General features: G+C 42.0%; 1 protein-coding gene across 6 annotated transcripts in view; it reads left to right on the top strand.

Moving 5' to 3' along the window:
* The window catches only part of acaca (acetyl-CoA carboxylase alpha), a 32,042-nt gene extending 12,738 nt beyond the window's left edge, over positions 1–19,304 (top strand). The window contains exons 26-55 of one of the 6 annotated variants that reach the window (XM_071460445.1): positions 12–101; positions 223–341; positions 1,388–1,411; positions 1,854–2,003; positions 2,487–2,630; positions 2,738–2,840; positions 2,927–3,034; positions 3,159–3,215; positions 3,494–3,538; positions 4,765–4,806; positions 5,719–5,934; positions 6,076–6,231; positions 6,343–6,567; positions 7,535–7,690; positions 7,784–7,930; positions 8,370–8,639; positions 8,974–9,071; positions 9,273–9,393; positions 9,556–9,666; positions 11,857–12,000; positions 12,132–12,252; positions 13,105–13,201; positions 13,346–13,442; positions 13,540–13,675; positions 13,756–13,933; positions 14,018–14,130; positions 14,814–14,968; positions 15,627–15,797; positions 17,228–17,364; positions 17,532–19,304. In XM_071460445.1, coding sequence (XP_071316546.1) covers positions 12–101; positions 223–341; positions 1,388–1,411; positions 1,854–2,003; positions 2,487–2,630; positions 2,738–2,840; positions 2,927–3,034; positions 3,159–3,215; positions 3,494–3,538; positions 4,765–4,806; positions 5,719–5,934; positions 6,076–6,231; positions 6,343–6,567; positions 7,535–7,690; positions 7,784–7,930; positions 8,370–8,639; positions 8,974–9,071; positions 9,273–9,393; positions 9,556–9,666; positions 11,857–12,000; positions 12,132–12,252; positions 13,105–13,201; positions 13,346–13,442; positions 13,540–13,675; positions 13,756–13,933; positions 14,018–14,130; positions 14,814–14,968; positions 15,627–15,797; positions 17,228–17,364; positions 17,532–17,658 — 3,858 coding nt within the window. In that variant the 3' untranslated portion in view covers positions 17,659–19,304. The remainder of the gene's footprint in view (positions 1–11; positions 102–222; positions 342–1,387; positions 1,412–1,853; positions 2,004–2,486; positions 2,631–2,737; positions 2,841–2,926; positions 3,035–3,158; positions 3,216–3,493; positions 3,539–4,764; positions 4,807–5,718; positions 5,935–6,075; positions 6,232–6,342; positions 6,568–7,534; positions 7,691–7,783; positions 7,931–8,369; positions 8,640–8,973; positions 9,072–9,272; positions 9,394–9,555; positions 9,667–11,856; positions 12,001–12,131; positions 12,253–13,104; positions 13,202–13,345; positions 13,443–13,539; positions 13,676–13,755; positions 13,934–14,017; positions 14,131–14,813; positions 14,969–15,626; positions 15,798–17,227; positions 17,365–17,531) is intronic. The other 5 variants (XM_071460446.1, XM_071460448.1, XM_071460449.1 and 2 more) reach the window with 5 other exon arrangements.
* Positions 19,305–20,505: the final 1,201 nt, after the last annotated feature.

Here is a 20,505-nt window from a genome sequence, read left to right as displayed (position 1 = left end):
TTCTTTTGTAGAAACTGATCCTGTCAGAGACATCCATCTTCGATGTTCTGCCCAACTTCTTCTACCACAGCAATCAGGTAGTCAGGATGGCGGCCCTAGAGGTGAGACCAATGATGACGTCAGTCGACAAATCAATTTGCCTTCACTTCATTTTGATGAACACTGCTGTCACTCCACATGTCTGACTAATATTTTCTGCGGCTTTATCTCCAATAACTGCAGGTTTACGTGCGCAGGGCGTACATTGCCTACGAGCTCAACAGCGTTCAGCATCGACAGCTGAGGGACAACACATGTATAGTAGAGTTCCAGTTCATGCTCCCGTCATCACATCCCAACAGGTATCGCGCACACACACACACACACACACACACACATAATACCTGCAACGCTCATGTGCTCTGCATCACCTTTCATGCTGCACCCACCCCTCCCACACCCAAACCGGCACTATGGACAGGAATCAATATTTACAATATATAAACTTTTCCTTTGGTGGGAGTGATGCTGGCAATTTGGTCCCACTACGACAAATTTTGAAATCACTTCCGCAATCTTAAAGTCCTCCATGGTGCCACAGTTCCTCTCCCACCTTCCCAGCTCTGTCATTGTTCATCATTGCTCTCCATGTAAAATGCTCCTCATGTGCAAAAGAAGGTATTTTGCAAGACTGAAAATACTTCTTTGTGGTTTGTCAAAAGTGTGAGTGCCATGAGCAACAAACTCCCAGCCTCAAGAGTCTCATGTCAATTGCTCGTCCTTGTAAGTCCTGGGAAACACTCATCGTATGCCACATCAAACTTGAGAATCAGAGAGAAACCAGAGACAAACTCAGGATTTGTGTTGTACATGCTTTGCATTTGAAGAAAGCTTGTAACCCGACACAGGACTGTGGCATTTCTGTTGCGCTCATGATCTGCATCCGACCTGTGTGATTGTATTTGGTTTGTCTGTGAGTGAATGTTTGTGTCTTAATGTGTAATGTGCTTGTTATTGCTTTGCAGTGCTTGTATTGTTGTTGTTTTTTTTGTTTTGTTTTTTTGCTCCGTTGGGTTCGGCTTGTTCATGCAGTTGGTGGTAGAAACCCCGTTGCTGCCATTATACCCTCATTTCATTGCATGCTCGTGATTTAATGTGTCAGAATTAACCTTCATGTTGAGAGTGATGATCCTCAAGGAGACCTTAGGATCTCATGATGCATGTTGTAAAGGGAGCAGTCAGGAAGTGGAATGTGTGTTTTTTTTGTTTGTTTTCTTTTTTTTTTTGCTAGAAAGCTATTTTAAATTTACACATACACATAAGTACACACACATTGCTACATCTTGACTGTCTTCCTCTCCTGATGCCTGCCACTAACCACTTAGTAATCAATGTTGTTTGATTGCAGAGGGAACATCCCCACTCTCAACAGGTATTGTAAACATTCTTTTTATTGCATAGACTACTAGTGACTGTAGACTAGCTAGCTGCATGGTCGAAGCAGTAATTCGTTTAAAAAAATTAATTAATCTAGTGATTTAAGTGAACAAGTTGTTTGGTTATTTGGTGCTTTTAAAATTTCCCAAAATGAAACTGATTTTGCAGCCGGACTGTAGTCTGGTTCCTTAATGTTACTGACAACAGCATGGCCTTTGGCATTCAGCCTCTGTGTCAAACATTTCAGTCTGTGTGTGTGTTTGTGTGTTTGTGAAAGAGTGTTACATTCCTAACTATTGTGAGATTGTGCTTCAGTATTGTGGAGATGTGGAGTAATTTGGGTAATGTGGGGTAACGTAATTAAAAATTACATGCTGAGGAAAACATTGTACCCAAGTGCAAATCTCCTGAACTGAAACCTGTGACTGTCCTGCCAGGAGAATGTCTGCTCCAATCCTGGACAGTATAAGAGCCATGGACGCTAAATTACAGAAAGCTAAACCCCAGGACCTTAAAGCACAAGATAGTAAATCTAAGGATGATAATGCTGAGAAGAAAAATGTCTCAGAGTCGGAAACTGTGGACAGGTTTGTCACACAAAACTTCCTATCGAGTGTTTTTCAATGGGTGTATCTTCTCGGACGGCCTCCTACAATCCAAGGACTAACAACCAACAAAATGAAACCTGTGAATCTTTTAAAGGGTCTTCCTGGTGGATTTAAGTTTCCTTGTTCCTGTGAAAGGAATATTTCTATGTTTTAATTCAACTAACGTGTGGTCTATCAAAAAAACTGTACAGCTGCTTTCACTGTGTTCAGTTGTTACTGTTTGCTTTTATAATCAGAACCTCATTCAATTTTTATACTAAAGAACCTCCTGCAGTTAACTCATGAGGCTTTTTCACTATTGTCATACATATTATTATTATCAAAGTACCAAAAAGCTGAGAGATTCAAACTGTTGGGAGGTTCTTTAAGGTGGATGGCAGGGGAGGGGGGGGGCATCTTTACAAAGTCAGTCTAGCGGTATGGCAGACTCCCATAATAACACTCTCTCTGTCAACACCGTAGGATGTCATTCTCATCCAACCTGAACCACTACGGCATGGTGCATGTAGCCAGCGTGAGTGATGTTCTGCTTGACACATCTTTTACACCTCCTTGTCAGCGCATGGGAGCCATGGTCGCTTTCCGCTCCTTCCAGGAGTTCACCAGGTCAGTCCTTTGTATAGAAAAGGTCTTAACTTGGATATATCTTGTTTTTAGGTGAAGATAATGTCCCGTGTGTGATTAATGGCATGTGTGATTTTCCTCTTTTATAGGAACATTACAGATGTGTTGAGCTGCTTCTCTGACTCTCCTCCCCCGAGCCCAACCTTCCCGGAGGGAGGTAATCCTGTGCTGTATGGTGAAGAGGACAACAAGGTGATGAGAGCAGACTTCTGATAGTCACAGTCTGGTCATTGACCTGTGTGTCTTGGAATGAAACGTCTATTTGTTTTGTCGTCCAGAGCGCCCAGGAGGAGCCTATCCATATCCTGAATGTGGCTATAAAGACGGACAGCGACATTGATGACGACGGCCTGGCAGCCATGTTCCGGGAGTTCACTCAGTCAAAGGTGGGAACTGTCTACAACAAGGCTTTTTATTTTTTCCTCTTGATTTCTGCGGTGAGATTTAAATGTCGAAGATGCTTCAGAAAGATTTTCTCATCTTTACATTTGACTTTCTTATCAATCCCAGAAATCCCTGCTGTTTGAACACGGCATCCGGCGGCTGACTTTCCTTGTGGCTCAGAAGGTGAGCATCCTCAGTGTTTACTAAATCAGCTCCCTGTCTTCACAATTTGCTGCTGTGCATGTCACCTATTCAGTAGCTCTGAAGAGCACGTACCAAAATGTTACAAAATGAACTGTCTATCTATCTTCTTGTAATTACTAATACGTCATGAGCATGTTTATATGGAATGACTTTACTGTGTTTATTGTATTAATTTCCATTTGAAATTTAGCTTATTCTCCTGTTTGTCTCTGTATCTCCTCCTGCATGCCTTGCTTTTGCTGCATTTATGATGACAGGATTTCAGGAAGCAAGTCAACTGTGAGGTGGACCAAAGGTTTCATGTAAGTATAGGAACACAAAGGAAATGAGGACAGGTGGTTCTTTGATCTGATTTGCTGGACAAGTGTGGACACATTTGCTATTGCAAAAAACAGTCTAAACAGGCCATACCAAGGAAGTGCCCATTAAATCTAGAGCCAGTGAGCCCCTTGATTTCAAGAGGAAGCTTATTCAACTCTGTTCACTGTCCTGAGTCAATAAAGTTTTTTTTTTTTTTATTATTATTAATATTTTTTTTTATATGACTTGCAGTTTAGGATGTCATTAAAGCCCCAGAAACATACTCACTGCATAGATTTTCAGTCCTGTGGGCACACATTTCTAGCATGAATAGCCATGTACACAGTCACAGCAGTTCTGTGATGTCCCCTGCTGATTGTGTTGTAGTAAACCAGAAAGCATTTGTCTTTCCAGGTTTGACCCAGTATAAACAGAACAGGGTGGGTGAATTTGGGTGAAAGCGATAATAATAGGGATTTAGGGCTGGATTAGATTTTGATAAGTTCTCCATTCTACGGCCTCTGCTGTCATCTAGACAATAGGCTGTGATTTTTCTTTTGATGGTAACACTGTCTCTGATGAGAGCTAATCATGCCAACTGGTGTCACCGTCATTATGTGGCCCTTGTTACATGCGGGTTTTTTTTTAGTAGTCTGCACCATTCTGTATGCTCACACTAAATTATAGTGTAATATTTTTTCTCAGTTCACTATATTGTGGTGAACTGAACTGTGATGTGTAAAATCATGGCTGTGGAGGTTTCCTGTGTGTGTGTGTGTGTGTGTGTGTGTTATTGCAGTTCTCTTGTTGTCACGTAGGCTGTGAGTTGATAAGAGCATCTCCAATCGGTCTGGCATTGTTTTGGCAAGTGGGACACTTCATCTGATAACGTCAAACAGGGCTACCGGGTATTATTCAGAGGATCAGATGTGCCCAGAAAAAAGGAAATGTTTTATTCATTAGCATATTAGTAGTGAATACACAGTGATTCCAGCAGTAAAGGCGATTAGGGCCCACTGCATGAAAAGCAAGGTCCTGATCATCACTGCCTAATACTCCATACTTACTCGTGTAGCAATTTAAGCAAAGCCCAGAATAGCTTATTTCACCTGCTGTGTGCTCTAACTGATTTGGTATTCTTAACAGTGAACTGCCATGTTTGCAAATAAGGTTTTTGTTACTTAAACTTTATTGATTTATTTTTCTTCTTTTGCTGTCTTCCACACAGAGAGAATTCCCCAAGTTTTTCACATTCCGTGCCAGAGACAAGGTAGGTGTCACATCATGTGTCATATCACTTCACTTTCACTCAAAAAATTTTTTTTGATGGTCAAATTGGTGTTGGGCCATGCAGAGCTTAGCACTTTGTATTAAAAAGATAAAGGGACATACACACCTTTATGTACATGCATTAGGTTATTGTCTTTGGTTCTCAAAGGGGGGTCCGGGGACCCCCAGGGGTCCCTGAGAGGATTCCTGGGGGTCCCTAGCATAAAGGGGAATCATTTATTTTCACTATAATTATGCCCATAAGTAACACAATGACAGAATGTATGACTCTTATGGTGAGGGGTTTCAAACACTTTCTATAATAAAACATCTAAAAGCAAAAATCTTATCAGACATGGGACCCTGGGCTCAGTGGTCTAATTTGTGTCAGTCTAGGGGTCCTTGATGTGAAAAAGTTTGCAAACTATTGATTGTGAAAGTAAAAATAAACCCACAAATTCAAAATCGTGTTGTTGTTATAAGAAACCACTTTCCATCCCTGTGGCAATGGTGACTTTCACTCTGTCACAATCAGTGATGTCTCTTCCTCTCCGTTACCCCCGATAGTTTCACTACAATGACACCACCAAAACTCATTAAAGTAATGAACTCTAATTATTTCTCCCATTTAAGAGAAATGACACCCATTAGCAGCTTTCACAGATCGAGATTGCCCATGATTTCATTTACTTAATACAGTGTGTGGCTCACAGGCATCTTTCTACTCTTGTATCAACTGAGTGCTCCTGAAATTGCCAATTTGAACTACTTCAGTTAATGGAAAAGATGATGGCAAAGAACCCTAACTTCAAAAAAAAAAAATCTTAAGGAACGTCTTTGAACAAACCCATTTAAAAATATTGTAGTGTTGTGTTGCTCTTTGTGATTGTGTGTTTCTCCTTTGTCCTCATAGTTTGAGGAGGACAGGATCTATCGTCATTTGGAGCCGGCCCTAGCTTTCCAGTTGGAGCTCAACCGCATGCGAAATTTTGCCCTGACCGCCATCCCGTGTGCCAACCACAAGATGCACCTGTACCTGGGTGCAGCACGTGTGGAGCAGGGCACAGAGGTTACGGACTACCGTTTCTTTGTCCGAGCCATTATCCGCCACTCAGATCTGGTTACAAAGGTGAGAAAACAAAAGACCAAGGAACTTTGTTTTGTCAATTTAGAGCTTTTGGGTTCCCCCTTACACATTTTTAATCCAAAATTGAATCTGCCCTCGTTGATATGGTTTTTTTTTTTTTTTTTAACTCTGTTCCTTCACTAGGAGGCCTCTTTTGAGTACCTTCACAATGAGGCAGAGCGTTTGCTGCTGGAAGCCATGGATGAGCTGGAGGTGGCTTTCAACAACACAACTGTGCGAACTGACTGCAACCATATCTTCCTCAACTTCGTACCAACAGTCATCATGGACCCATCAAAGGTTTGAGAAATAATCATACACATACACATCTTCCGAAAACACACTGTCTGACCACAGCTCACGTCTTATTCATGAACTGCTTTCTCCCTAATCTTTCTCTGCAAACATCAGATTGAGGAGTCCGTGCGCTCCATGGTGATGCGTTACGGCAGCCGTCTGTGGAAGCTGCGCGTCCTGCAGGCTGAACTGAAAATTAACATCCGCCTGACTCCGACAGGAAAGCAAATCCCCATCCGCCTCTTTCTTACCAATGAATCAGGCTACTACCTGGACATCAGCCTTTACAAGGAGGTCACTGATTCCCGAACGGGACAGGTGGGGCCCAAAGATCGACAGGTGGGGCACTCATACATCTTCCATCTCATCTACACATTGTCCAGTTGCGGGCAAAGGGCTTCAGCTCCATCCTGGAAGCCTCAGCTTACAGAGTTCAGTTTACCTACCTCTATTGTAAAGTTAAAGATGTTTGTCATTATTACTCTGTAGAACATAAAAGTTCTGGCTTTAAGTTTTTCTGATGTGAAGTAGAGATCCAGTATGGCGTCTTGCCCTTTGCCCGGTGGACAATTCCTTCAGTAATATGTTTCTTCTCACAGCTGATCAGGTAAGTTACACATCATCCATCCATCCATCCACCTGTCCATCATAACTATCACCCATTCAAGAGTAGGTGAACTTGTACAATCTACATGGAGCACTGAAGAATAGGGGGGTAAAAAAGCCATTATCTTGGTACACATTTCACATATTATGTTTGTGTTTCTTTTTCATTTTTGCTGGGTGGTTGCTTTATTATAGTAATGAATGTGAAGAGTGAAGAGGTGTCAGATTTGTTTTCAAGATTCAAGAACTAGCTGCATTTCCTGCAGTAACAATAGTGTAGAGTTGAATTCTTCATGCTGTTGAGCTTTGTTAGGATGTTGCTGGCTGAATTCAACTAAACACATGTGATTGGAAATGTTTTCTTAAGACATATTTACTGTTACAGTGCTCTAGGTCTTAGAATTAAATGATCATGTCTGTCTGATGTTCACCACATCCTGTGTACATTATTCTTTAACATCTGACTATGTCTATGTGATTGTGTGTATGGAACAAGGGATTGTTACACCATATGCTTTGTTTTACTTAATGTTGTATCACTGGCCATGAGAAATGCTCATCATCATCATCATCATCATCATCATCATCACCATCACCATTACCATCAGGCTCAAAATCATGATTTCTGTTTACGTTAATCCCGAGGTTGTTAAAGAGGTCAGAATATCTATAAAGTGACTCTGTTTTCTTCTTTGTTCAGATCATGTTCCAAGCGTATGGAGACAAGCAGGGTCCATTGCATGGCATGCTCATCAACACACCCTATGTCACCAAGGACCTGCTGCAGTCTAAGCGCTTCCAGGCACAGTCTCTGGGCACCACCTATGTCTATGACTTTCCAGAAATGTTCAGACAGGTACAGTAAAAACTGACCATTGTGCTTAGCTTGTGCTTACAAATATTGAATAATTAGTGATTTTTATTCTGACTAATTCATTTCTTTTTCCAGGCTCTGAAAAAACTGTGGCACTCAAGCCAGGCTTTTGCCCACTTACCCAAATGCCCTCTTCCATCTGAGCTGCTCACCTTCACAGAGCTGGTTCTTGACGCTCAGGGTCAGCTGGTGCAGATGAACCGATTGCCAGGGGGCAACGAGGTCAGTTTTTTTTGGGTTTGACACATGAATACAGATAAAAAAATGAATAGTACCCATTCACTTTGATGTGACCTCTTTCTTTTTCTATCCACCTCCCTTTTTAAAATGTGCAATTTTCTTTTTACTCTGTAGGTGTCTCTGTGTTTCTTTGGCTTCTTCTTGTTCAATACTTTATTGCTGAATGGGAAAGCTTGATGCATTATTGAAAGTGCACTAAAACAGTACCTGTGTCTAGTGATTCTGTTAATATCAATGATAAAATGCTTAGAGCATGACACATTGAACATCTCATTCTCAGCTCCACAGTTTGAGGAAACACATTTACCCTCAAAAATCATAAAAAACCATCAAAATAGAGTATTTACAGTATATTGATGATACATCAGATATGGATAATTGACATATCTTGTGTAAAAGTGCTTCTGCTCTGTCTATCAAGATTGGTATGGTAGCTTGGCGGATGACCCTGCGAACTCCAGAGTATCCAGGGGGACGCGAGATCATCGTCATAAGTAATGACATCACACACAAGATAGGCTCATTTGGGCCCCAGGAGGACGTGTTGTTCCTGCGAGCCTCAGAGATGGCGAGAGAGAGCGCCATCCCTCGAATCTACATCGCAGCCAACAGTGGCGCCCGCATTGGGCTGGCAGAGGAAATCAGACACATGTTCCACGTGGCCTGGCAGGATCCAGCAGACCCATACAAGGTCAGCCAGCAGAGGCTCAGTCACATAACACAGCAGCTGAAGGCCTACATTTTTTTTTGTGACTGTTTTAAATGCTGTGACGTAAAATTCACCAGCTCAGTATTTCAAAAACACAAATGCCCTTTAAAATATTATTTTTCTTCCTAATTATTAATTACTAATAATCTCAATTTTCCTCACCATGGATGTCATTACTTCAGGTGGCAGTTTGGTTCATGTATTTGTGTATGTTTTTATTATGGTATCTCATTTCTGGAACTTTTTTTTTTTTTTTTTTCTGCATGTGTGTCGTTGCATGTCATAACTAAGCAGTCATTGCTTTATTCTCCTGCAGGGTTTCAAGTATCTCTACCTCACACCTCAGGATTACAAAAAGGTCTCAGCCCTCAACTCTGTGCATTGTGAACATGTGGAGGACGAGGGAGAATCCAGGCACGGCTATTTTTTTAATTACATATTAATATACTTAACTTTGTACGAGAGGAAATTAATCTTGAAGCTGCTCTGGTAAGAGTCAAGTGTGCAGGACTCCACAGATTAAAGTCCATGAGAGTGCAATAGAGGTAACCGCAGATGGGAAAGCTACTGGAGGCTCATGTCTGGCTTTGAGTGAATGTATGTGTTGTCATGCAGGTACAAGATCACTGACATCATTGGAAAGGATGAAGGGCTGGGTGTGGAGAACCTCAAGGGGTCTGGGATGATTGCTGGAGAATCCTCCCTGGCTTATGAGGAAATCATCACCATGAACCTGGTAAGACTAAAGTGGGCAGACTTGTGCACAAAAAAAAACAAAAAAACACATGCACACATGCATGGTCCCATCCTAAGCTTTGAGCTGCACACGTTTGATCTTTCAAGAACAAAGGCTTGCATTCGGTTACATAGAGACAAATCTCTTTGTCTTGTCCTATAGGTCACATGTCGAGCCATTGGAATCGGGGCCTATCTGGTGAGGCTTGGGCAGCGAACCATCCAAGTGGACAACTCTCATATTATTCTTACTGGAGCTGGAGCACTCAACAAGGTAAAATGCTCTACATAAATGTCTAGTGTTTAAATTGACAACATGATGCTGCTGTGTTTGTCTGCACAGTGCTGCTCCTGTTACACTGAATGAGCACCAAATGAATCGTCCCTAAATTCACACAATTGCTGCATCTGCATTTTGATGAGGAATTCACTATAAATATTCATTAGTTGGCTATTAAATTTTCCAGCTAATATGAGAGGAGGGGCAAACAGATCTGGAAATGAGCTGCGTGTATAAAACTTTTTTTTTTTTTTTTTGCAGCTGTTTTTTTTTTTTTTTTTATAGTAAATTAACACAAACTGCAGATATGGAAATATGAAATTACAAGGGAGAATAATGTGTGTTTATGTGTTTATTTAAGAGAAATTAGAAAAGCGTCCTATGATTTTTGGTGCTCGTTCCAACTCGGCGACCAGGCCTTCCTCCTGCCTCACTCTCTCCTCTGCATGGATTGCCTTTCCCATCCCGGCGACAGGCCCGCCTGCCACTCATAGTGGAATAATTGAAAGCGAGCCATGAAGTTGTATTTGCATAGAAATAGAGTGACATGCCGGAGGCTGCAATGCAGGACACCCATATCATTTGTTTTTAATCAAAATGAAGTTTTGCTGAGGTAAATTGTTTTCTGAATGCAGTTGATTTGTGTGTGCCTGTGTGTGTGGGTGTGTGTGGGTGTGTGTGCGTGTGTGTGCGTGTGTGTCTGCATGCTTGACTACCTCCTGTTGTCTTGCCTTCCATTCTCTGCCCTTGTCAGTGAATTAAGATGACTCCATTTCAAATTACATGACAGATTGCAACATGACAAATCATGTAAATGGCCCAATAATGGCATACCTATTCAGTGGAGGCTCAATTGTTTTTAGATTGGCCCACTATTAGCTGTATTTGTGCGATTAGACTTGTAGTATTGGTTACTGACAAGCGTCTACATTGTGTAGGTGATGTATTGCCATAGACTGTATCCTGTGTTTGTTTGAAAATCATACTGATTTTAACAGCAGCACAGAAAAGAAGTGGGCTGTTTTTTTTTTTTTTCCTGCTCGTTTATCATGTGGTTTCCTGGCTATTAACTGAAACTTAATGGAGAGCAGGAGGCTGCCACCCAGAGATCATCATTTCATTAGCTGCTGGAAAGCTCTTATATTTTCATGGGGGCTGGATAGTAACTACTAGCGCAAATACCCCAGTGAGCTGTTACATGCAGTTGGCCCTTCGTTTTCATCCTCCCTGTCATCTCCCCCTGTTCCTCCTCCTACATCCCATCCTCTTCTCTCTGCTGTGGAATCTTAATGAAGGCGGCGATGGCCGCAGGCACTGAGGTTTTGTGTATGTCAAGGTGATTGCAATGTTTCTTGGGGCCGCAGGCTCTACTGACAGCTTTAGGAGTGTGCCCTAGATTTGTAGCCAGATACATAACCAGTAATGGTAGTAAAGAAAGTAAATGATGGCTGAAAAGGTGAGAGCGGAGGGTAGGGATTGAGCTCCTCTCTGATTTTTATGGAACCATGTCAGGGCCCTGCCACCTGTTCTAAGCTGCTTATGAAAATAGGGTGGGCTGGGAGTGAGGTTTTATGGCCTCAGGTTGGCACAGAGTCAGTTTTGAGTTTCTGCACCTTCCATGTCACGTTTCTCAATAGCCCCTATCAAAGTATTCAGAATAAACCCAGCACCAAGGAATTAGATCCAGTAACGAGCCAGTTACTGATGGTACATGAAATGAGTATTTTAGAAGAAAAAGGGCATGTGTTAATTCAGACAGTCTGTTCGAAATCCCCCAGGATGAGTGGCAGATAGTGCCTCCCACCTGTGACCGCAGTGATAGAGAGATTTCTGGCTGCTGACCACCTGTATTGGCAGTGCAGTGGGAGCATGTAATACAGGGTCTGTTACATGTCTGCATCTGCTTGAGATCTCATTGATCCACGCCTCCACAGACCAGAACCCTGGTGTTCACACCTCCTGTTTGCACAACATGAACAGTAGATTAACTCTGTTGCCACCACTGGAGGCCAGAGAGAGGAAGCCTTTAAAGGGTAAATCATGAAAGCCTTATTTATCATGGTATATGCCTTAAAAGCCAAAGCTGAATGTCAGACAGACATTTCAATTGAGGGAAGTACTATTAATATATGTATTTTTCTTTTTGTATGTAAAATCCACACCTTTGTCTCCGTCCAACTCCAGGTGCTGGGCAGAGAAGTTTACACATCGAACAACCAACTTGGTGGAATTCAAATCATGCACAACAATGGTGTGACCCACTGTACTGTCTGTGATGACTTTGAGGGAGTCTTCACTCTTCTGCAGTGGCTGTCCTACATGCCCAAGGTAATCTAGCAGTTGTTCTGATTGAGATGCTGCATCCTGAATTCAATCAAATTAACTTATCCTAATGTTTAGAGCTGTGAGTTAGTTTTTTTTTTTTTGTAATATATAAAAAATAAAAAATCTTTCCTCAGTGTAAATCTAGTCCAGTGCCCATCCTCAGTGCCAAGGATCCCATTGATCGGCCAGTGGAGTTTGTTCCAACCAAGGCTCCGTATGACCCTCGCTGGATGTTAGCAGGACGTCCCAGCCAGAGTGAGTGGCTACTCCTTTATCATTTTATCACTTATCAAACACATTTTTCTCTGCTTTTATATTAATGTGAATTAAATATTTTAAGCAAGCAGTTTTGAAAGTTCAGCCTGGGCTCTGTGAAACAAAGGCCTTTTGACTAGATGCTTAATATTAATCACTGAATAAAGATCTTAGTAATCAATAATGAAAGCAGTTGTTATCTGCAACCCTACCTTCAAGCCTTTCTTCATTCCAAAAAATAAATTGAATATTTTAATGAATATTTAAAAAAAAATGTAAAGATTTAGTATTTCAGCCTAAAATCCCATGGGTTAAATGTTGAAACAGCTCATTACTAGAGAGGCTATAAAGGAAGTAGCAGAGGAACAGTGAAGCCTAGCATCATAGTGCTAATAGCACCAAAACGGACGCAGCATGTTTTACTCTGCAGGTCAGGACTTAGCAGGTTCCACATCAGTGTAATTACAGCTTGGGACAGCAAACAGATTGGTGGACCGTGTGGGAAGCCAGTCAACATCTCTGGTAGTGATGAGTGGCGAGGCTTAATTGAATGGTAACCTCCGAGGCTGGGCATGTTGCTCAGGGTGTGCAAGGCAGTAAAAGAGCTGAGCAAGCCTCCTTATACAGTCATCCATCATGGTTGCTGCCAAGATTACAGATTCAAAGTATTAAAAAAAAAAAAAAAAGAAAGAAAAAAAAACAACCTGAGGCTACATGCGGCTTTGAAAAGTATGGGAAGAGAGAATGTTTTCTGTTGCATCTCTAATCGGCAGTAATTAACTCCACTTTCTTCCCTGTTTCACCTCTCTGCACTCTCTGTGGCACCGCTCTCACTCATCTCCATTTATAAAGCTCCAAAGGGTTCCTTGCAGAGTGGTTTCTTTGACCATGGCTCCTTCATGGAGATCATGCAGCCCTGGGCTCAGAGTGTGGTGGTAGGCAGAGCCAGGTAAGAGTCTCAACACTAACACTGAAGCCAGATGACAGGCTGCCAGAAATGGATCTGTTTACACCACAGATAATTATCTTGCCATTATAAAATGTAGTTGAGGTATTTTGTAGATGTCAGTTGCTGAAAGGTCTCTCTCCCCAGACTGGGTGGGATACCTACTGGAGTGGTTGCCGTGGAAACCAGGTCAGTGGAGTTGTCAATCCCAGCCGATCCAGCCAATTTGGACTCAGAGGCCAAGGTAAAGGCTCCGTCAATGATTGAACCAATACTCAGGTATTTAGACATTTACAGACACTCAGGCACTGATGCCATTTTTTTCTGATTTGTATGTTTAGATCATCCAGCAGGCAGGACAGGTGTGGTTCCCAGATTCTGCTTTCAAAACAGCGCAGGCTATTAAGGACCTGAACCGAGAAGGCCTACCTCTCATCGTGTTTGCCAACTGGAGGGGCTTTTCTGGAGGAATGAAAGGTATGTCTGCTTCCATAGCAATGAGTCAATCTGGGTTTAAGCCTTTTTCAGAATCTCATTTGAAATTTTTTCCTTCTTAGATATGTACGACCAGGTTTTGAAGTTTGGGGCCTACATTGTGGATGGACTGAGGGAATACAAGCAGCCTGTACTGGTTTATATCCCCCCTCAGGCTGAACTGAGGGGAGGCTCCTGGGTGGTTATAGATCCCACCATCAACCCTCGTCACATGGAGATGTATGCTGACAAGGACAGCCGGTGAGTTGGACGGGGAAAAAAGGGCAGATTAAGGTTCATCTTCATCAAAGCACCTTTGTTCAGTTGAGTCATTCTTGTCTCCAGAGGTGGGGTGCTGGAGCCTGAAGGTACAGTGGAGATCAAGTTCAGGAGGAAGGACCTGGTGAAGACCATGAGAAGAGTAGATCCAGTCTACATGGGCCTGGCTGAAAGATTGGGTGAGTCTTTCAGTTCAGTTCTAATTAAAGGTCTTTTCGGGTGTTTTTGTCGCCTTCAGCTTTGTTCTCATTTTTCGGTCTTTTTCCCCGCCGTCCTGTTTTAGTAAGGAGCAATATATCAGGCGGGAGCATGTGTGCTTTCACTGTTGTTCTTTATTTGGTGCTGATTGTATCATCTTCGCTGCAGTCCCCAGGGAGATGTGTCAATCACAGCCTGCTCAGATCAATCACCAGCTCTCTTGTCGCTCCTGAGCGGGCTATTGATTTTACTCGGGGCTCAGAGGAGAACTGTGGTCCAATGCTGTGTGGGGCTCGGTGCTTTGGGCAAACTGGTGGAATGGAGGTTTACTGGGGAGGGTCTGAGAGCTCATAGATTGGAATTGACAGAAATCAGTCTTTAGTGACAGCAACAAGGGGTTTGGGGGTGGTCTAAAACGAAATGCTGTTAGCAGGAGTTAATTCACAGCTGCATGTAGAACTATAAGGGAAGGCCAAATCTAGGACTATGTACAGAACACACCTAAACTCAATCCTTGTTACACTGTATGTCCTGCACCTATTAGCATTAACTGCCATTTTGACTCAATATACTTTGCTTGTTGTTAAAACATGCAGATACACGGCTGTCACAATGCTTTGATTCGATGATGTGTTTAATGGTACTATTTTGAAACTCCCAACAGGAACGCCGGAGCTGAGCCCCCCTGATCGTAAAGAGCTGGAGACCAAGCTGAAGGAGAGAGAGGAGTTCCTCCTACCCATCTACCACCAGGTGGCTGTGCAGTTTGCAGACCTCCATGACACCCCAGGTCGCATGCAAGAGAAGGGTGTTATCACGGTGAGACGATTTTTCCATCTCTGTGTTTTTTTTGTCTTGTTTTTTTAACACTATCTTGTGTGCCCGTATTGCTACAGTGTGAACGTGCAGTATGTGAATAACCTGAAAAGCCCACAGGGGAGCATCAGTCTAGCTGCTGCTGCTGCACCTGCCTGGTGAATAATGTTTGGTCTCACCAGGCTCTGAGATTCGTCCTCATAATTATCTTCTGATGACCCTGGTCAATCACCTTAGCAACCACAGAGCAGCCTCGGGCAGGCCCCATCTCATTCTGTGCCTTCCCAGCCCCATCTTTCACACACACACACTTTGCTCACTTGGCCAGAAAGGTGTTTCACAGATGGATGGAAGTCAGGGAGGTTTTTTTTTTTTTTTTTTTTTTTTTTACACAGAGTATGGGCAGGAAATACTTACAGATCAGTGTAGTTAGTACTGAAGTTTATCAGCAGAGACACTCCCGTATTCTCTGGATCATGTGACCAGTGTTTGAGAAAATAAACAGCTAATCAGCCAAATATACAGTACACATCTTTTAACCTGCATTTGCATTAAATTAACAAAAGGAAAAACAGGTACTTATATGTAGACATCTAATAACATTCAAATCTTGGGCAGTAGTAGCTCCATTAGCTTCATTACCATCTCTTGCCTTTCTCAGGACATCCTGGAATGGCAAACGTCCCGTCAGTTCTTTTACTGGCGTCTGCGGCGTCTGCTGCTGGAGGAAACAGTGAAGAGGAAGATCCAAGCGGCCAACAGCGAGCTGACAGACGGCCAGATCCAGGCGATGCTGCGCCGCTGGTTTGTGGAGGCCGAGGGGGCTGTCAAGGTAAAACCTGACGCACATTTGTAGGGTTTGTCCAATGGTTTGTACAAAGAGTCAACAGTTTAAAACAATACACACAGATAATGAGGATTACAATTAGAATTATTATTGCTCATATCTTTAATCATTTATGTAGCTTGCTTATATTTCAAACATACAGTACACTTAAAAATAATGTAATTTGCTGTTTTACCTCCTGTCAGTCAAGGTGCTTTGCACCACTCTACCACAAACAGAGGTCAGTTCGTGCAGCTTTATTTCAGCCTTCACCAACACAGCAAGTGTTCAGTTCCAGAGTAGAGTTTAAAAAAGGGCAAATGACCATAAAATGACTCCAAACATCTTGTGTGTTCTTAAGCCAAGAGCTTGAATGTGAACTGTAGTATCAGTTCTGTAGTAAACCTTTTCATCTTCTCCTAGATACACATGCTCACAATCACACAGAAATATTTTTATATTTCACACGGTGTCTACTCATATCTAAAGTCATTATTATATCCAGTATCTTGAATGGGGCTTAATAAGTGTGTTTTCTCTTAGGCCAGTATTAAATGGCTCATTGTGAACTCAAATCTGAGGTTTACTTTTTTCACTACCTTCTTAGCCCCTAGGAATAATTACAGAGACAGTTTTTTTTTTTTTTTATTATCTTCAAACTCCCAACTCTTATCCACAAGGTGCACGGGTTAAAGAAGACATAATCCTTCCTGTTAAATCATCGTGATGAAATACAGATGGACTGATGACCAGCAGTTAATGAAAATAAACACCTCTCTCAGAGATACATAAATGCGGTTCCTTGCGGCCCAGTCTCGGGCTCAGAGGACCGGCAGCAGGGGTGACAGGAACCGGCCCAGCGTCGGAGATCTCCTAAGATGTGGCCTTCTTGTTAGCTAATATATTATCCCAATCAGGACTGGCTGTCTTAAGCCACAATTAATCACAGCCCTGGCACGTGCAGATAGGAGAGCAACACACTGTTTCTTAATTAAAAGCAAACAGATTAAAAATGATTAATAAGGGCATTAAATGTTCTTGCGGACCTCAAGCAGGACTGTTCATAAAAAAAGCAAGAGCCTATTAAAGCCCTCCACCCCCAAATCTTTGCTAAGCCCTCGAGCTTGGCTTTGTTTGGGATCAGAGATGCCAGCCCTCATGAATACTAATTTTCCCGTCAGGTCCAGTCAACAAAACATCAGTCCCCCACTTTATGCCTGTCCATCTCTTTTGTTGGCATTTGTTTATTCATTTGATATCTGTTTATAGAATACTTAATCTGCAAGTTTTCATTGTTGCCTGGGACTTTTTTTTTTATTATTACATGGGTTCATACACACATCATAAGAAAAAGTTAGATTTCTAGGCTTTATTTATCCGTAAATACTTGAATCTTGCTCACAAGGATTCCTCTTCTCCCTCCCTGCATTATTCAGGCCTATCTGTGGGATAACAACGAAGAGGTGGTGGGATGGCTGGAGAGGCAGTTAGCTGAAGATGAGGGTGCAAGGTCCGTCATCGACGAGAACATCAAGTACATCCGCCGCGATCACATCCTCAAGCAGATTCGCAGGTGAAAATCGTAAACAACGCAGGTTCAGAGTGATGAAGAGTTGCACAGTGCAGCTCATTTTCACCTTTCTTTACCCTCATCTGCACACCTGACAAACACATGTGAAACCCAGCTTTCCCTGCATGATTTTGATGTTGGTTACTTTTTGTTTTCCCCTTTATTTTCAGCCTCGTCCAAGCCAATCCAGAGGTCGCCATGGATTCTATTGTGCATATGACCCAGCACATCTCACCTACACAGAGAACCGAGGTGGTCCGTATCCTGTCCACTATGGAGACGTCTGCCTCCTCCTAATGGGAGCCTGGCCTTTCCTCCCTCCCTGCCTGGCTGAATCCCAGTTCAGGCCAGAACCACAGCCAAAGGAGCCTGGCTCAGCCATTCCTACTCCTGATTGGGGCCTGTGCTCGAAACTGAGGGTGGAGGAGCCAACGTGATGGCCCTAGGCAGCGGCCAGGTTACTAATGAACTGTTGGCAATGATTCTCACTAAGCAAGTACAGATGACTGACATCATTTATAACATTTTGTAGATTGTCGTACATGTATGCTAGTGTTTAGATGAATCCATGTATTTTGTATTCAAGTGCAATTGAAAGATGACTAAAGAAATATCTAGTGACTAATATGTAATGACATGTTTGGAGTTTACACAGTTGACTCAAATGGAGGCTTACGTTTCCATGATAATCAGTAGCCTCCATTCTTTTGAGCTGGAGTGTGCACAACAGTAAAAGTAGGAAGTTGTCACACTAAAATGCACCTTGGTTTGCGACATATGCTTAAGATTTGCAAGCGTTTTGTTGACCAGCTCGACAATGACATCACATTGCGAGGGGCATTAGCAAGAAAAGGGGGTTTTAAACTCCTCAAGTTGGGAGCACTTAAGTTACCGAACAAAGACAGGGAACACTATAACAGATTTGGACAGGAGCGCCCAGCAGGGAGCAGGGACAGGGTCCCTTTTAGACCCCGACTGTTTCACAGTTACCCTGCAGTGAGCAATGGGCAGCTTGCCTCACAACAAAACCACAGCTGTCTCTTCTGTTCTCACTCACACAGTACACACATGCTGCTTTACATGCACTTTACTGCAAACTGTTCCCTTACATTGCACCCAGAATCAAACCTGCACAGTTTTAACTGTTGCATCTAGCATATAGACACACACACATATACATACACAAACGGTAAACAGAGCTGATACGTTGAAATGGGAATTGGTAATTGTACTGCACAGAGTGGCTAAAAGCATGCTTGTTTAAATAGACTTTTCACCTTTGGGTTACTTTTTTTGACAACTATTATTTTGGTCCTAATACTAATTATTGAAAGATTTTTTTTTTCTTTTTCTTTTTCTTTTTTTTTAACTACAGAAATATTTTTGAATTTACAACAGTTGGATGGCTAAATCATTAATTATCTGTGAATAAACAAAGGCTACTGTTCACTGGACTTATACTGTATGTTACATGTCAGATATGATGTCTAATTTTACTGTAATCCACATTAACTGTTCTATTTAAAGTTTGTACCTTTTGTGTATATGAAATGTTTCTTATTTTTAATATTAATTTTTGAAAACAATGTATGAATTGCATATTCTCCACTTGAGTTTGTTACCAATGGACAGGCATATTGTGGCAACTGTATCATAAAATGATTTTTTTTTTTTTTTTAAAGAATAGAGTGCAGAATAATAGCAAAACAGCACCATCATGTTGAATGCAATCCTATAGGTCACTGTGTCATATGTTCTGCTTAAAAAACAGCAATGTTAGCAATGTGAAATGGCTTCATGGTCAATGCTGTGCCTTTTATGTGCCTATGTTGACATGTAGTCCAGTTGCTTTATAAGTGACTGGTTGTTTACTATACAACAAGTTAGAAGAATTAGCAGTGATAAAGTGTGTCTGCAAATTTAATAAAGCTTACCCAACTTAGTGTGAAGTCTGTTTGTGCAAAAACTTTAACATCTCTATTTTTATTACATGGAAAAAAACAAAGAAAGTGGTTTTAACAAAACTCAAGTTTCCAAGAATTTGCAGTAATTTAATTTGTCAATTATTTTTTATATATTGATGATCCTCAGGACAGATAATCACATCAATGGAAGCCTCATTAATTTCAGCAGTCAGAGCGAAGACTATTACTCTGGGGAGACATTTCCTGATTATTCGAAAATGATAGTCTTCCCATTCCACAATCCACAGATGATTAAAGTGGCATTTTCTTCCTGGCTTTTAAACTTCAACAGTCTTAAGTAGGATGAAACAGATCAAACAAATATTGAGGGATCTATCTCATCCTCTTTTTTTTTTTTTTTTTTTATTTTGTCTCATTCATTCATATCATCCCCTTGGCTCTGTCAACTCTATTACCATCCTACCAACAAATATGTAAGACAAATTGAGTTGCATGCACCCAATACCCACCACAATTATAGGAGGCCCAATAAGAAAATGAGTCATTTGGCAGTATAATTGGAAATGTGCCTTGCTTGGTCTCTCTGGTCTCCCAGAGGGTTTTGCTCATTTGTGGTGGCATGCTAGGCCGGCTAATTCTTCTTTTAATCACTGACAAACTGCAGAATCAGGTTGCTGCACAACTCCGCCACTGAAGTGGAGGGAAGAGGTTCTGTGGGTGAAACTTGCAGGAAACTGCTTGATGTCCTTTCTGTAGTTTCCAATGTGGGCCGGCGTTGATTTACATCAACAATAATACGAAGAGGAAGAAAAACCTTAAGTCATATCAGCAGCCTTGAATCATTTTGTTGGCCCCAACAGAAATACTTCAAATGTAACAATAAAACCAAGCTGATGTTAAATTTAGCCCAGTGACCCTGGCTGGTTTTAGCAAAAATGGAGGAGGGAACAGCAAGAAATATTAATGGAAAAAAGGGACAACATCAGTCCAGCACAGAGGGGAGACTCAATCATGCATCTGAGGCGACCATAATTCCACCTTCATGCGTCTCAATGACTTGACAGCACTTGAGAGACAATGCCTGTGACCCAGTTGCAGGATTCCAATTAGCGGGGTGTATGCAACAGTTGAGATGAAAAGCGAACAGGGTCTTTACAGAGCCCCAGGGCTGTCTGATTACTGCCTGAAAACAAGAGTCTTTTGCCCGTGACAAAGAGTA

This window comes from Trachinotus anak, unplaced genomic scaffold (genome assembly GCF_046630095.1).
Source record: "Trachinotus anak isolate AG129_WGS33_773 ecotype Australia unplaced genomic scaffold, CSIRO_AGI_Tana_v1 ptg000024l, whole genome shotgun sequence".
In the NCBI taxonomy this organism is placed as follows: Eukaryota; Metazoa; Chordata; class Actinopteri; order Carangiformes; family Carangidae; genus Trachinotus; species Trachinotus anak.
Note: the sequence above shows the minus strand (reverse complement) of the source record. Positions and strands in the feature narration are given on the sequence as shown.